Source organism: Leopardus geoffroyi, chromosome C2 (assembly GCF_018350155.1).
Source record: "Leopardus geoffroyi isolate Oge1 chromosome C2, O.geoffroyi_Oge1_pat1.0, whole genome shotgun sequence".
Classification (NCBI taxonomy): domain Eukaryota; kingdom Metazoa; phylum Chordata; class Mammalia; order Carnivora; family Felidae; genus Leopardus; species Leopardus geoffroyi.
Window position 1 is genome coordinate 134,689,865 of NC_059333.1, and position 17,553 is coordinate 134,707,417.

Consider the following 17,553-nt stretch of genomic DNA (forward strand, 5'->3'; position numbering starts at 1 on the left):
AAACAATAATAAAAATCACAGAATACAGGCTCAAGGTGGGCCTTTTATCATGGAAAAAAAAAAAAGGAAATGGTAGTAACTTCAGTAAAGATGAGGTAGAAAAAACAACTTAAGAATTAAAACTGTAGGGGCGCCTGGGTGGCTCAGTCGGTTGAGCATCCGGCTTCGGCTCAGGTCATGATCTCACGGTTCGGTTCTTGAGTTCAAGTCCTGCATCGGGCTCTGCACTGACAGCTCAGAGCCTGGAGCCTGTTTAAGATTGTCTCCCTCTCGCTCTGCCCTGACCCTGCTTGTGCTCTGTCTCTCTGTCTCTAAAATAAATAAACATTAAAAAAAAAAAAAGAATTAAAACTGTAGAAGTTTATAGATTAGTTCAAGCCAAATATCTGATAAGCAAATAAAAGGGAAAAAAATTCACACTAAATAGGGACTGAGGATAAGTTATGTTATTACCAGAAAATGGAAGTCCAAGAGAAGTAATTTCCAAATCTGGCCAGGAAATGGGAAGGAAATAGAAATAAGCGAGAGTGGAACTCTGGTATAGATAAAACCAAAGAGAAAGTCATAGTAACATATTCCATGATGAAATTTAGACAATATTGCCAAAAAAAAAAAAAATTTTTTTTTTAAACTGTATCCCAGACTTCTTTAAAAACAAAGTGATGAGAGGGGTGCCTGGGTGGTTCAGTCAGTTTAAGCATCTGACTTCGGCTCAGGTCATGATCTCACGGTCGGTGAGTTCGAGCCCCACGTCGGGCTCTGTGCTGACAGTTCACAGCCTGGAGCCTGCTTTGGGTTCTGTGTACTGACCCCACACCCCTGCCCCTCCTGTGCTTTGTCTCACTCTGTGTCTCAAAAATATATAAATGTTAAAAAAAAAAAAAAAAAGAACAAAGTGATGAGTGATGTGAGGATTAAAAACAAGAGCATCCTTGAACTTTACCTTCCCTCCAACCAGTTCCTCCCCAAACCCTCTACCCACACACCCTTTGTGTTCCCAAATCCATTCTCAGTGAATGTAGAATGTAATCCCAAAGCCCTGGTACAAACCCCGGGTTATCTTCCTAGTCTCCCCCCACCCCCATTTCTGGGAAGGGCAGGCACCACAGTTTGAATGCATGGGAGAGCCCAGGGTGGTGACAGACACAGAGGGAAAGGAAATGAGGAGTACAGGGTAGTGAAGTGAGGGCCCCTGTAGCCTGGGGTACCAAAATGTGGCCCTGGTTCCAGAAGAAAGCATGCCAGTGCCCCTGAGAAAGGGGACCCGGCAGCCTCAGGATCTTCTCCCAGCGAACAGTCACTGCTTGGTCGTTTGCCCTTCTGGCGAGGGTTGCAGAAACACAACTCGGAGCACATCCCTCTCCAGCCCAAGCTGCTGGGCTGTGTGGCTCATCTGCCGAAGGGTGGGTTTCGGGAACTGCAGGAGCACGTCCTCCAGGTTGACTGTCCCTCAGTTCTTCATACTTGTTCACCTACTCTTTGGAGCCTGCACAAGGGCCTCTGCTCTGCCTATCTCCTGCAGATTTTCATGATTGTCAGCTTCGTCCTCCTACTTCTGCAGCACAGGACACGGATTACAAGTTCTTAAAACTGAGCTGCAGAGCCTCAAAACAACAGACGGTCATTTGGCTAAACACCTTCCCAAAGAGAACCCTCAGGGTGAGCCCCACATCGGCCTAAATACATCCCGGAGCGATCCTCTTCTGTTTCAGGAGCTTGGCGAGTCATTACAGGTCTTTCTGCAGAGCTCTGATGTCCTGGGACTCTTCAGGATTTTACTCCAGCTTCTCCTTTTCTGGCTTCACAGCCCCAGGTGGGGCAGTGCACGGCTGGGGGAGGCCCCCCGCCACTGGAGTTTCTCTCCACCCCAGCTCCCCACTCGCCCTCCACCTGGGAGGTCTCTAGGCCACCTTGGGGCATGGGGGCACAAGCCCCACTCCAACCTGATGTCCATAGTAGCCATCCTACCCAGAACTCAAATGGTGGGGCGGGGCATGGAGGAATCCCTCACACCTCAGAGCCTGGCCCAACACCCAGGATTCCTGAATCACCAGGAGGGCCTTGGAAGCTCTGCAAGGTCCAAGGGTCAACCCAGCCAGGCTTGGCCGTCCCAGGCCCATCACCTCCACCCCCTAGCCAGGGAGGAAAGGCCAAGATGGGAGCCAGGTGTCCCACCGAGGGGAACGGGGACACCCCAAGCCGGGGGCCTGGAGAAATGAGGGCTCTCCAAGGGACTCTAAGAGTTTTCTTGATGAAAAAAAGTATTTCAGTTCTAACTTAAGTGATCAAATTTAAAATAAAGCAGTTTCTCTCTCAAGATGTGTAAAGGAACTTATAATCAGACAAATTTTACATACTAAAAATTAATACCAAGAGATATAAAACTTTGGTGTGTGTGTTTTGTTCTGCATTTTGAAATAACCCAAAATTCGTAGGCACTCTAGTTTTCATTATAAGACTTAAAAGACCTTTTATCATAGAAAACTCAAACATTTCTAGAGAACAGACCATAGTAGACTCAATATATCCATCACTCACTTTCATTGCCAATCAACTCTTGTTTCATATATATTCCTCCTTCAATTCTGCATTTTTTTTTTAATTTTTTTTTCAACGTTTATTTATTTTTGGGACAGAGAGAGACAGAGCATGAACGGGGGAGGGGCAGAGAGAGAGGGAGACACAGAATCAGAAACAGGCTCCAGGCTCTGAGCCATCAGCCCAGAGCCTGATGCGGGGCTCGAACTCACAGACCGCGAGATCATGACCTGGCTGAAGTCGGACGCTTAACCGACTGCGCCACCCAGGCGCCCCTTCAATTCTGCATTTTGAAATAAATCTGAGATGCCACATCTATAAATACCACAGTATGTATCTCTAAAAGATAAGGGCTTTCTAAACACATAACCACGTACCATTCTGATACCACAACTCATAAAAGTAATAATCCATTAATTAAATCAAATATCCAGGCAATGTGCAAATTTCCCTAATTTTTTTCAGTTTGTTCAAAGTCACAATCCAAGAAATGTCCACACACTACAATTTGTTGATGTATCTCTTTAGATTTTTTTTACTTTATAGATTTATTCCCCTCCCCCCCCCCACCCCCCACTGCCTGTCTCTCTCTCTCCAATGTAGTTGTTAAAGAAGCCAGGTTACTTATCCTGTAGAAACTTCCCACATTCTGAATTTTACTTATTGTTCCTCCATCTTGTTATTTAACACGTCTCCTCCTCCTCCTATATATCTTATAAACTGGTAGTTAGGTCTACAGACTTCATCAAATTCAAGTTCAATTTTCAACAAAATTCTTCATGGGTGGTATTCATGGTTTTCATACATGTTAACAAATTTTTTGACACTTCTCTTATGAAAAGGTGGAGGAATCGAACTCTTCTCCATTTGAATATGTATTGACCTTAGTGACTAGCTTCTCACAAAGTGATGCTGTCACACAACTTCTGTCTGGCTCTCCATCTGGACCCATCCTTGGAACTCAGACACCATGCTGCTCCTAAGTCAAGTAGCTACGTGGGAGGGCCTTGTGGAGGTGTTCTGGTCACAGCTGCAGAGAAGGCCTCCCCTGAGAGCCAACTTCAATAGCCAAACAGGGGAGTGAACAAGCCTTCGAATGATTCCAGCCCCTAACTTTTAAGCAGGTCTGGCCAATATCATGTGGAACAGAGTCAAACTCTCCGGCTCAGACCTGCCCACGTACTAGATTCATCAACAAAGTAAGTGCTGTTGTTTTAAGCTTCAGGGTGGTTTACGATGCAGCAATAGATCTCTCGTACGGCTTGTACTGCGTACCTCCATCAGGATGCTCATATCAGCTTATTTCTTTTTATGATGCTAGCAACCATTGGTGATCATTGCCTAGACCTATTAATTCATTAGAGATTGTAAATAGTAAAACTATAATTCTATCATTTTATCCTCCTTTATTACGTAAAACCCATATATAATGAAAAATTTCCCTTCATCAATATTTACTTATCCTCAATCAAGTAAGGTCAGCAAAATTTTGAAAAATCCTGTTGACTCCCATTACATTAGTTCATGGATACTTGTTGTGGACATCTAAGATCCATGAATGACAGAAAAGTCACTAATTCTGTCACAAAAGTAACTTACAACAACCGGACTATTCTACATGCCTTTTGGGTATCTTCTCATGTGACTGCAGTATATGGGAAGGAATCAAGTGAGGGAGGAGGAACAGCTACACACCAGCTTTAGAGCCCCAATAACCAGGAACCCAGGTGGCTGATGTAAGATAAGTAGAAAGACACTCAACAGGGCAATCAATGGTCTGTCATATTACACACAGACAATAAAGAGAAGCCAGGCAAATTTCTGGGCAATCTATAATGAAGAGTTCCTCAGACAACAAAAAGACAAAAAAATATATGTATTTTCTAAGCAAAAAAAGGGTTAAGAAAAGAGTGAAATGATAAAGGGCTTTGTCACCGCATTATAGTACATAATTAGGTAATTAGAAGTATTAAAACAGACAAAGCATTGGGCCCAGATGAATTACTGAAGATGCAAGTATTCAATAAGATGCCCCAGGGGAAAAAATAAAGCCCTTGGTGAAGGTTTATAATCATGCAGTAGGACAGAGAAGCACAGAAGGACTTGAAGGAACAATAACTGGTGTTATGCCCATACTTCAAGAACAGAATTTCAAAACAAGCATTCATCCAAAATTTAAAATGAGCTGATGGAAACTCCCTCGAATACTATTAAACACCAAAATAACGATAATACCTTCTTCTGGTTTATTGTTTTATTAGAGAAAAAGTGGAAAATCAGGCAAAAACCATGAAGAGGAGCAATTTCACACAGAATGAAAGCAGGCATACTTTTTCTTCCTGTGCTCCGTGTTTTGGTTGATGATTGCACCACTTTCCTTACTCAACCAAATCTGCTTTCTCGTCTTTCCAGGCACACAGCTGGATTTAATTTCCCAGCTTCTTTCTCAGTTTAGCTGTAGACACGTGACCGAGTGCTAACCAATGAAATGAGAGTGGAAATGATGTACGACTGACCACAAAATTCAACCGTCATGTCCACTTCATTCAGGCCCCATGCACATTTCCTCTTCCATGTGGATAGGAGGAAAAAGGCCATCCAGGAGGCCTGGGAAGCTACCTGTGGAGTGCAATGGCTTTAAAAAGACATCTGCAAATTCTTTAGAACATCCTCCTTCGTGGATTGCTTGCTCTGGGAGAAGTCTTCTCTGGAGAAAGACACTTAAGCAGTCTCATGGAAAGATCCGCATGGAGAGGAACCAATATGGATCCCCCAGCCTTAGTCAAGCCTTCAGATGACTGCAGCTCCACTTGATATCTGGCTGCAAACTCATAAGACTCCCAACCCAGAACCTTCTGGCTAAGCTGTTCTAAATTGCTTATGTGCAGCAACTATGAAATAAATGATCATTGTTTCAAGTCACTAGGTTTTGGTTGACATATTATGCAGCAATTGATAACTGATATAGGTTTTGATACCTGATTCTGGGATGTTATTAAAAAACTATAAAATACATGGTAGGAGTGTCTATGGGATTGGACAGAAGCTGGAAGGACTTTGGATATAGCACCAGTGAAAGATTAAAGGTTGTGAAAAAGGCTGCTAGCAAAAGAGAGCCCATGAGGAGGCTTCCAGTGAAGCTTAAATGAAAGTAAGGAAAAAATTATAGGAAAAATGGAGGAAGAAGGTTCCTTATTGTGTAGCAGCAACATGGCAGCCTCTAGTTATATGGAAAATTGAAAATGTACCATATAAACTGGGTAACCTAGCTAAGGAGCTATCCAGGCAGAGTGCTGAAGGTGCTGCTTGATTTATATTTGTTGCTTGTGGTAGAATGAAAGAGGAGAGAAGCAAAAGAGAGAATTGCTAAACATAAAGATAACATAAAAATTGCTAAACAAGTTCTAGGACTTGCTGGGTTTGAAAATAAAACTTCTCATTCTCAGCCTCTTTATCCAGCAAATAATGCTAACATTAAGAAAGTGCTTCTGGGCAAAGATCAAATCTAAAACATAGTTTGAAAAAAAAAAAAAAAAAGGTCTAAAGATGAAACCGAGGGAGTCAGTGTAAAATCTTTTGTTAAGAACTCAGAAAGCTCTAAAGTGGTGCCTCAGAGAACCCTTCTGTGAGACAGGACACCCTGAGGCCCTATAAAGATTTAACACCAGGCCTTACAGAGCCTTCAGCAGTGAGAGGTCAGGGATGGTGCTGCACGTCCCACACCATGCATGAGTGCCTCTCACAACAAAGAATTGGCCCAGAAGGTCAGTGCTCCCAGCCTTGAGGAACTCTGCATTAGAGTATATATGCCCAGAGGTACAAACTGCATTGATTTAATCTCCACCTCTTTCTGAGGAAGATTTATATAACTCACCTATGTTTCCATCTCCTGTTCGCTCCACAGAGTGCTCTGCATATAAAAGGTATTCACTTAATGTTTCTTGAATTGAGAAAGTGTTAAGTCTAGGCAAACAACATTAACATAAAATATTACAGAGGTATGGAAAGACTAGGAGTCCTAGGTATTATTTCCATTTTGGCCATTAACAAAGTATACTTTCCTAAGTCCTATTTTTTCTTAGTTTCAACTTTCCAGATTTGCAAAATAAAAAGATTTAATTAGGGGACTACCGATAACACAAATGCCTATTATGAGAGCCAGATACAAAGCATAAGAATGAAGCACTGAAGAAACATACAAAATATAAGATACAAAGCATAAGAACTAAGCACTCAAGAAAATCTAGTACAGATAATAGACATCTGACAGATATTTTTAAAGAAAGATAATTATAATGAAATGTACATGACCGGTAAAAGAACAAAACAGGCATTATTTTCTTTATCAGGGCCTTCAACTTCTAGGACAGCAGCTAGGACACAGTAATTTCCCAAGTAGTATTTGTTGAATGAGTTACTGAACCCACAAACCTATAAACAAGCCAATGAAAGATAAAAAATGAAATCTATGGACTCAGGCACTAGAGGTGGGAAGGTGAAGCCTAAGAAAGGCCGGGCCAGAGTTGTGTCATTGTTTCTGCAATTAATAAAGACAAGAGCAACGTACAGTTTCCACAGGCCATAAACTGAAGGTGAACACTGATTTTAAAAAGGAAAGGGGCGGGGGGAAGGTAGAAATCTGCTGTGATGACAACAGGCAGAATCCAGCCCAAGAGGATAGCAGAAAATCTCTGAGGGTCTTAGATGGAAGGTAGGGATTTGAAATCACTACACAAGTGAGATGGTGAAGCAGAAGGGTTAGAGGAGAGGAAATATGAAAGCACGCAGAGTGGGGAAAAGGCAGGTAGGGCTGGAGTTTCAGGAGATGGTAGGTGTCACCATCTAATTAGACATTTTCATCACAGTTTCTGTCTAGTTCTCCAGTGCTCTGAGTTACATAGCAAGCCCTCTACCTCACTGCCTCCCTGCCTCAAAAAAACAAAAATAAAGAACTTTCTACTTATACCATAAAGGTGAAAAATTAGGAAAAAAATATACAGGTGGATAGATGTGTGCACTTTACATGTAAGAGTCTGTCACAACTGAAAATACAGACTTGATTTTGCAGCTTTTCAATAATTAAAACATTTTAAAGCAATTCAAAGCATCTACCCCTAAAGTACCAGTGGAGCTTCAATTCTGAACCTGCATTTAAGTTCTGAAAAGATTACGTTACACTACTAAACAGGTTGTGCCTAGTAGGAATATTTTAGGATGAACTATTTCTTGACCACCCACCAGACTTGACTTCTGAACCCTCTGACGATTAGTATGTGAACCCACAACCACAGACAGTGCTGAAAAAACTGGCTCGATGTAAAACAAGGAGGATCTCAAAAGCAAAACCGCTTGTGGTCAAGAGCCCGTGGGGCTAGATCTGTAACTGCTGCTGCATGTAGCACTGCTCCCAAAGTCCAAAGGTTAGGGGCATCAGGATGCTGACCAAAGCACAATGATGGTGCGACCTGCAGCAAATACATCTAACGTTTTCACTCAAGTACTAAAGAATTGTTTTCAAATTAAAAAAAAAATCCCATAAATTAGAATAAATGTGTGGTAAGAATCTGCACGCCTAAATGAAACAGAAATGGGAAAGATACATGTTAAAAACAGGAGCGGTAAAGGAAAACACAGACTTCTAAATATGTATATGCAACTATAATAACAATAAAATATTTTGTTTTTACCTTAAATGTTGTCAAATGAGGCAGGACTACAGGCCATTTGACAAGGAGAATGGTTTCTCGTATTCCTGAAAATCTGTTTTTCCCCTCTTTAATATTTAAGAAACACACACACAGGTTGCCGACAACTCTTAGAGAGCGGCTTGTGTTGTAGTTTCCACTTCCCGGCTGTGAACAAGTGCATATGTGAGGGCTGGTCGTGCATGCACAAGCACGTACTTTGCCTGCATTAAATAAAATCACAACACAACACCAACTACATCCACTCATTCATGTGTGCCTGCAGTCCACCTCGAGGAGACTGAAAATATAAATACAAGCTGCTATTTTGGTGTGATCACACGAATATGGCAGCTTGTGTGTTTTTTTTTTTTTTTCTCTTTAACATTTTAACACTGGGCAGATTGTCTGCATTAACACAAACCAAAATCAATTCTGCTCTGAAACTGCTTGTAAGATCTTCATTCCCCTAAGGAATTTTTTTTTTTTATTTAAGTAAAAAATGGGCTTAGAGGAAACTGTATAAAAGAGACCAGCATTTAGGAATCTTAACTTTGTAACGTGCAGTGATCAATGTCAGACCAGAGGACTGGCAGTTATTTTTCTCAAAATGGGAACTTTGGAGAAGATGGTCTTTAAGAAAAAATTTAAAAACCAACAAATTCACTTTGTAAAATCACTTCTGTGTGTCATTAATATAGGAACAATTCTCAAGTAGTCTAATTTCAAGCTGCCCACTACAATGTAAGGTGATAAGTAAACTCAACCAAAAATTCAGATGAGACTTGTGTATGGTAAAAATTCATGGAGGTACTCCTAACGGCAGAGGAAGGAAATAAAAGTATTTAACATAGACCATGTCTAAAAATTCACCATGAATAAAAAATAAAATGCAGACATTCCTATCATACACAAATATGTAACAATGAATTAGCTATGCAACACTGTCCAGTAAAACTTTTTATGACAGAAATGTTCTACATCTGTGTTGTCACATCCAACAGCCATCAGTACTTGAAATATGACTATTGTGTATGAAGATTTAAGTTTTAATTTCACTTAATTTAAATTTATATAGCTGCATGTGCCTGGTGGCTACCAAAGTGGACACCACATGTCTACAGTTTTAAAAAGGGAATTTTAGCAATTATGGATGAATCCGCAAAATATTAAATTACAACATAAAAAATACTGAGAGGATAAAGTCTACTTATATACATTTGCATCTAAAGCTTGATCCATACATAAACTATAACCAAAAGGAAGCACTAAAATGTGAAAGTCGAATTCTTTTTTAAATTAGAAAAAAATTTTTTTCTAAATTTTTCTTTAATGTTTATTTTTGAGAGTGAGAGACAGACACAAGTCGGGGAGGGGAAGAGAGAGAGAGGGGGGGAGATACAGAATCTGAAACAGGCTCCAGGCTAGGAGCTGTCAGCACAGAGCCCAATGCAGGGCTCAAACTCAGGAATGGAGAGATCCTGACCTGAGCCAAAGTCAGATGCTTAACTGACTGAGCCACCCAAGCGTCCCAAGAGAGTTGAATTCTTGAAGATCTAACCATATCGTGGAGAATGTAATGAAGTGCTGAGTCTAACTGCCTGAGGTGCTATTGCAGTAACCCTACAGTAACCGGAAACATAAAAGACCAAAACTTGAAGATGCTCACTACTATATCCAACAGGCCATCAGATAAACTTTAAATACACTCAAAATTATAGCGGTGATAGTTAAAGAATTTTAATCTTTTAATTCAAGAGACAGGAAGAAAGCAGCCCAAGAAGAAATGATACTATTTGGCAATAGCTTATAAATATGTTAATTTGCAAACGATATTATATACACTACAAATACACTTTCAGAATAGACCTTGATAGACCAAATAACAGACTTCTTTGGCATCTAATGCAGAAGGGATATTTTATTCTGAATTCAATATTTTCCATCATTTTAAATAATACTGTATTTCATTCAATGTTACAGCCTTTGAAGCATGGCAAAATTGGTTCAGAATGGACGATTCAAGCTCTGAATTAGAAACGCTGTAAGTTGGAAGCTTCTTGATTTACCTTTTGATTATCAGTTTTTTCAGTAATAAAAATGAGAACAGTAACAACCTCATTAGGTTGAGATAAGGAACAATTAATTGAAATGAATACAAAACGCTTTGGGGCAAAAAAGGGTTAGTAGAATAAAGGAATATTAAAACTAGTTGAAGAGGAGATAATATTTTAATACAGTGACATATTCAGATCAAACAAATTCAATAATGATGGCAACAACACAGCTTACGAGATGAAATTATCTTGTTTAAACTTGGACTAGAAGGCTAATAACAATATTTTTTTTAAAGCATACTTATGTCTCTGAAGACTAAGAATGTTAAAGATTGTTACTACTAAAATTGAGCAATACTGATCATCAGTGATAAGATTCACAATCAATGAGCCTTTAGTAAGCATCAACTTGACTCTGCAGGTGGCACAAAAACAAGATTAGGTCCATGCCCTCTAAGGGGCTACCGGTAGGTTTGGAAGAGGAGACCTGGGCTAACCCCAGAGCTCTCATACATACTGTTTCGATTACAGCACCAGTTATATTGCACTGTAACTTTTGTGTGGCTGCTTTCTCTATTAGACTTTGAGATTCTTAAGGGTCCCTGCCGTATTTATCTTGGCATCTCCAGTGCCTGGCACCCTGAGGAGGTTAATATAAAAGTATTGAATACACTGGCAGATTGAATACACTGGCAGGTCTAAGTAAATATAGGACTCAACAAAATTAAGCAATGTCATCAAAATGTTATTAAGAAGTTCTACTACAACACAGAATAGACACAAATTATTTCCAATTGTAAAGACTGGAAAATACTTCATGAACGGGGTGATGATGAACCCAGGCCTTTAAAAATGAAGTTTCAGGAATCCGAAAGGGAGCAATGAGAAGGAGCAGCATTCCAGCAGAGGAGAACCAAGTAATGCAAAGCATGGAAAATGGAAAGCACAAAACCCATTCAGGAAATAATGCAATAATGCTAGAGCACTGGTCTAAAACAGAACTGTAGAAGGACTTCAGGTTTCTGGTTCTGCATCTAAGGAACCTGAACATCACTACTCCATCCTAAGAACAAGTAAAAAGCCGAGCAGACTGAAAAACCAACAACTCTTCTTGGATCTGTAAGAGAGGGGAGGACACAGGGCAAACAGGCAAACATGGGCAGTCACAAGTTAATCAGAGCACAACTCATAAGCAAAACCCTTGGCAGGAACCAGTGCAGGATAGGAAAACCTAAACTATACTTAACCAACTGCTGGGGTGGACAACTCTGAGTTAAATACACCAAGGGACCTGACAATAAGAAGCTCCCCACCCGCCCAAACACCTCCAAGAGCTTGACCAGGCTTCCACAGTAAACAAAAAGATCCCCTCGGCTTCCCACAGGAAGAGGGGGATAGGGAGAAGGAGCCATTCTGAACATAGCACTCTGTTCTAAACAAAATCTGCCTTCAGGGAAAACCAGTTACCCAGAGCCTAATCTGCTGGGGTATTATTAGACCCTAACTGACCTAGGGGAAGGGAAATACCCAACTCCAGTCCACTTTAACTATCCTGTCTCATCTAAGGAGCTGGAGAGAATTAGAAACAGATGCAGAACAACAAAAGAAGAAATATTTGAAGCAATAATGACAGAGGAATTCCCCAAATGAATGTCAGACACAAAACCACAGATCCAGGAGGGTCAGAGGACACTAGGCAGGGTAAATGCCAAAGAGCTGTGCCTAGGCATATCATCTTCCAACTACAGAAAATCAAAAAATATAAAGGAAGAACAAAAGAAGGAATAAGTAAAAACTTTTAGTTTTCTTATTCTCAATTGATACAACAGATACCAGTTGTTTAACATAATAATACCAACAATGTATTCAACCATGTATGCTTATATGTGTGTATATATACAAACATAGGTATGAATATGCTTATATATAAATGAAATGAATAACAGCAGTATTACAAAGGATAGGAGGAAGGAATTAAGATTACTCTGTTATTATAAAGTACTCACACTGTTGGTGAAGTGGTATAGTGTTATTTGAAAGTGGATTTGGATTACCTCAAATGCAAATTGCAAAATTTAAGGCAACCACTAAAAAAAGTAAAAGAAGTACAACTGGTATGCTAAGAAAGGAAAGAAAATGAAATAATATAAAATGATCAATTAAAACTTCGAAAGGTAGAAAAAGGGTATAAGACAATAACAGGACAAGAACAAGGTAACAAAGAACAAGGTACAAAGAACAAAGAACAAAGACAAAGAACAAGGTAACAAATAGAAAAGAATAACAAATATGATAGATAATAATCCAAGTGTATCAATAATCACTTTAGAGGTCAATGGTCTAAATGCGCCAACTAAAAGAGATCGTCAAAGTTGATCAAAAACAGGACCCAACTACATATGCTGCCCAGACGGAACCCACTTTTAAGTATAAACACACATTCAGGGGTGCCTAGGTGGCTCAGTCGGTTAAGCAACTCTTGAATTCGGCTCAAGTCATGATTTCACGGTTCATGGAATAGAGCCCCACATCAGGGCCCTGGGCTGACAGTGCAGAGCCTGCTTGGGATTCTCTCTCTCTCTCTCTCTCTCTCTCTCTCTCTCTCTCTCTCCCCCTTTCTCTCTCTCCTCTCTCTCTCTTTCTCTCTCTCTGCCCCTCCCCTATGTGTGCACATGCACGCTCTTGCTCTCTCTCAAAATAAATAAACTTTAAATATAAAGACACATTTAGATTGAAAGTAAATAAATGAAGAAAAATATATCATGCCAACACTAATTACAAGATTTTTTTTAAAGGGGCATTAGCTAACAATAAAGGGGTCAGTTCTCCAAGAAGACATATCAATCCTTAACATGTATGCACTAAACAAGAGAGCATCAAACTGTGTGAAGCAAAAACTAATAAAACTGCAATGAGAAATTTAAAAATCCACTATCATGGTTACCAAGTTCAACACCCTCCGTCAGAAATGGACAGATCTGGCAGGCAGAAAGTCAGAAGGATATAGGTGAGCTCATCATCATAAATCTACTGAATATACTAATATCTATGTACTTCTTCCACCACCAACAGCAGAATATACAATCTTCTCAAACTCACAGGGAACATTCACCAAGAGAGACCACATTCTGGACCACAAAACACACCTTAAGCAATTTGGCAGAGGGAAAATCATGCAAAGTCTGCTCTCAGACCACAATAGAGTTAAACTAGACATCAGTAACAGAGAGAGAGCTGGAAAACTCTAAAAGAGAACTGTCTGTGTGTTAGGGGGTCTGGGTAAGTCCGTTCTTGCACAGACCACAAAGAGTCACAGAAGGCTTTAGATTAGGCAAGTAGCATGACTCAAAGTGTGCTTTGAGAAAATAAGGCTGGAACACATGGATTTGACTAGAGGAGAAAGAGAATGAATCTGAAGAGAAAACTAAACAAGTGAGAGACTCTAGGAAAGAGGTAAAAAAGAACCTAACACAGGGCAGTAAAAATGGAAGGGAATTCATTGAACATGAGAAATCTACATATAATGACATCCTAACCCATATTTACAAATATAAACTGCATATCCTCAATCTATCTACTCCTAACCATCTTTATTATTACACCTTTAGTCTAAGTCACTAACACTACTTAACTTGGGATACCACAAGACTCCTAGCTATTTTCCCAGCTTCCTTGTGGATCTCTATTCACCCCACTGCACAGCAGCCACAATGATCTTTTTAGATATCACACCTCTGCTCAATATCCTCCAATGGCTTCTCATTGCAACTGCAATAAAATCCAAACTGCTTACTTGGCCTGCAGGACTGCTTGACCGGCATCTGCTTTCTCGCAGATTTCCCCTCTTACATCGCCTGCTTCCAGCCATACCTGCCCCCCTTCAGTTTCTCAAAATATTTTCACGAAGACACTTTGCACTAACTGTTCCCTCTGCCTGGAATATTCTTTCCCTAGATCTTCACAGGGCTGGCTTTTAAAAATTTTTCACATCTCAGCTCAAATGTCATCTTCTCAGAGATGCCTTTTCTAATCACTATTCCTAAAACAGCCATCCCTCTAACTATCCTATCACCCTGCTTTATTTCTTCACAGAAATTACCACCCTCCACAATCATCTTCTTTATCTATACATGCTGATTGTCTCACCCCACCCCCATCCCTCCGACACTAAAATGTATATCCCATGAAAGCAGGACCTTGTCTGTCTTATCTGCCACTCTGTTCCCACAATGCAAAGGATAAGCCTGGAACATAGCAGACATTCAGTAAACATACATTCCAAGAAACAGAATTTTTATCGCAGATGCTAGTGAATGAGTAACACTACATAACATTCACTGAGCTGTATTTCTTCCTTTCTTCCCCTATGGCATAATGAGGTGCTTTACAGACTGGATTGAAAACCTTGGATTTTAGATCATGTGGTGCCTTATAAAAAGATTGTATTACCTAAAGTAGTATAATTACTCAAGCTATTTGGCTTTTATCATTAGGCAGTTTGGTGGCTTAAAGTGAGATTGACAGTCTTACCTTGCAAGCTAAGTCATTTGCCATAGAATTTATAGAGAGATGGCAAGGAGACTTACTTACTCTAAATATGGAGGAGAACCATGGGAGAGGCTTCTGGGGAAGAAGATGTGCAAACCCCTCCATTCTATGCTGTGAACTATAAGGTCTCCTGACTGCTGTCCCTGAATCTCAGGATTGCAAACTGAATTAAAATGTACCAGTGGAGACCAATTATAAGAAAAAAGTCAGTCATATATGTGTTATACACACACACACACACACACACACACACACACACACACACACACACCCAGTTTTATATGAAAAATACACAGAAGATATAAAACCAAATAGTTCTTGGGGCGCCTGGGTGGCTCAGTTGGTTAAGCATCGACTTCAGCTGAGGTCATGATCTCACGGTTCATGAGTTCGAGCCCCGCGTCGGGCCCTGTGCTGTCAGCTTGGAGCCTGGAGCCTGCTTCAGATTCTGTGTCTCCCTCTCTCTCTGCCCTTCCCCCGCTCACACACCCTCTCTCTCTCTCTCTCTCTCTCAAACATAAATTAAAAAAACATTAATTAAAAAAAAAATTAAAAAAAAATAGTTCCAAGAACACAGTTTTCAAGAAGTAACACTTTCTCACACAGCAAAGCAGAAATGTTTGCGCTAAGTAACCAAAATGATCAACAGGCTCTCAGTGCCACTTCCTATGTGGTTTGGCTGTCTGAGCTTTATTTTCCCCTTCTCTTTGTTTGTTTTGTCTTTTAGCCAATGTGGCCGACAGGGCCTGTGAGTGTGTGCTTCTGCTCAGTGCCATGGTGCCTCTTTTCATTTGGTAACAGTAGAAAGATTGGTCATAATCCTTCTTATTAGCCACTTTAAGTTGAAGATGTCAAAGTTTCTAAGATAACTGCCTACCAATGTTTTAAAAAAGGGATACCTTTACTGTTTGGTCAGCAATATATACCATGCATTTTGTTTTTAAGAGGTCTGCTTTATTGCCACTGATTATACAGTTACTTAAACTATTGGTGAGGAAATTCATTCTTTTGTTTTTTCTAACAAATATTTGAGTGTCTTCTGAGCACCAGTATAATGGCATTCTACTTTCTGAAACTACATACTAGAGGTCAAGCATTGCCACCCAGCTCCTCTGAGAGTAGTTTCCCTATTATCAGTTACTCCTTGGTTAACTAGATAACTCAGCTCATCAAAATGATCCCATACCTCTCACTCCCCAACCTGCCACCATTGCCAGTTACATACAGTTCTGTCATACTCTGAACGTTTGTTCATTCATTCTTTCTTCCTTCCTTTCTTGCTTCCTTCCTTTCTTCTTTCCTTTCTTCCTTTCTTCTGTCCTTCCTTCCTAACTTCCTTTCTTTCTTTCAAGTAAGCTCTAGGCCCAACGTGGGGCTTGAACCCACAACCCTAAGATCAAGAGTTGCATGCTCTACTGACTGAGCCAGCCAGGCACCCCTCCACTGATTTTCATTTTAAAATAGAAAATTTTATTTGTCCAATATGTAGTATAATCTTAATAGCAGTCTATGTCATCTGATTATTCTGTGTTTGGGACCTAGAAAGAGATGAATGTCAGAGAACCAGAGGCTTTGACCTTGTTGTGTAATAGGTCTAGCAGGAACTGAACTAGCAGTGGGGTAGATGTGCAAAGCTGCAGAACGACCGGGAAGAAGGCACTAGGGATATCCATGACTCTGCAAATACGTGGCGTGTCCTAGATCCCGCTGGTTAAATCAAATTTACTAACATTTATGTAATTGTTTACAGTTTAAAGTGTAAACGTATCAAAATACTACACTTATTAATCTACAACAGTCCTTTGAGGCGGTTAATTATTATTCCCATTTTACAGAAAAGGACACTGAGGAGGAAAGACGTTAGTTGAAAGTAATCTGCCTAAGATTATACCGTGTGTTGCTAGAACTTATCTTAGGACCTTTCTACACAAATTCCATGTACTTCCCACTACATGATCCAGCAAAATGAAGCCTAATATAAAAAAGTTACAGATATTAACTATGTGCTAAGTAAACAACTCTTTCATGCGGGAAATACTAAGTACACTGGGAGAAGAGTTTGTTTGCAAACCTGAATGACTTTGAGAGAGAAATAAGGAGGGTAAAAATAATAGTTGTCATTTAAAAAGTAATTTGGTTAGAAAGGGATTCAAAGGTGTAAAGCAAGAGACAAATTTGTCTAAGAATACTAGTACTATGACAACATAATATAACCTTAATCAGAGCACATGACTTCAAAATTGTTGAAAATTGAAAAGTGGATTATTATTTTAAGATACCAATATTTTAGTTTATTTTTAAAAAGAGGAAACTGTATTTTAAGAATAGAAAATAATCGTTACTACCAAAAATGACCAAAAAAACTTTGTTTTTAACACAAGGAAAATACTGCATTTAATTAGAGCTTCTCTATGGATTTTGTATTTTGCCCAAGTTACAAAGAGATAACATCAATTTGTATCACTGAAAGTTCTACATACGTTCTTTTGACATCTTGTTCAATCATCGATCGAAGTTCTTTATCTTGAAAGAATTTGTTCCAAAGACTCTGAAATAAGGAAAACAACCTATTTAAAATAATCCCACAACTTTGCTTGACTTTTATGATATCATTTAATAATTTAAATGATCAAATTTATCCTTCTCTGAGTTATCATTTCACATTGCAAAGGAAACCTGAAATTGGAATAAAAATATTAAAAACTAATCTCAGAAACACATTCTTA

The 17,553-nt window shown here is 39.7% G+C and overlaps 1 protein-coding gene and 1 pseudogene across 17 annotated transcripts in view; both read right to left on the reverse strand.

Moving 5' to 3' along the window:
- The window catches only part of TBC1D5 (TBC1 domain family member 5), a 539,941-nt gene that overhangs the window by 225,635 nt on the left and 296,753 nt on the right, over positions 1-17,553 (reverse strand). For 11 of the 17 annotated variants that reach the window (XM_045503722.1, XM_045503735.1, XM_045503723.1 and 8 more), the window contains 2 exons: positions 17,308-17,375; positions 6,413-6,448 (listed from right to left, as the gene is read on the reverse strand). In XM_045503722.1, coding sequence (XP_045359678.1) covers positions 6,413-6,448; positions 17,308-17,375 — 104 coding nt within the window. The remainder of the gene's footprint in view (positions 1-6,412; positions 6,449-17,307; positions 17,376-17,553) is intronic. The other 6 variants (XM_045503738.1, XM_045503736.1, XM_045503731.1 and 3 more) reach the window with 1 other exon arrangement.
- Positions 1,010-2,277, reverse strand: LOC123575973 (annotated as a pseudogene).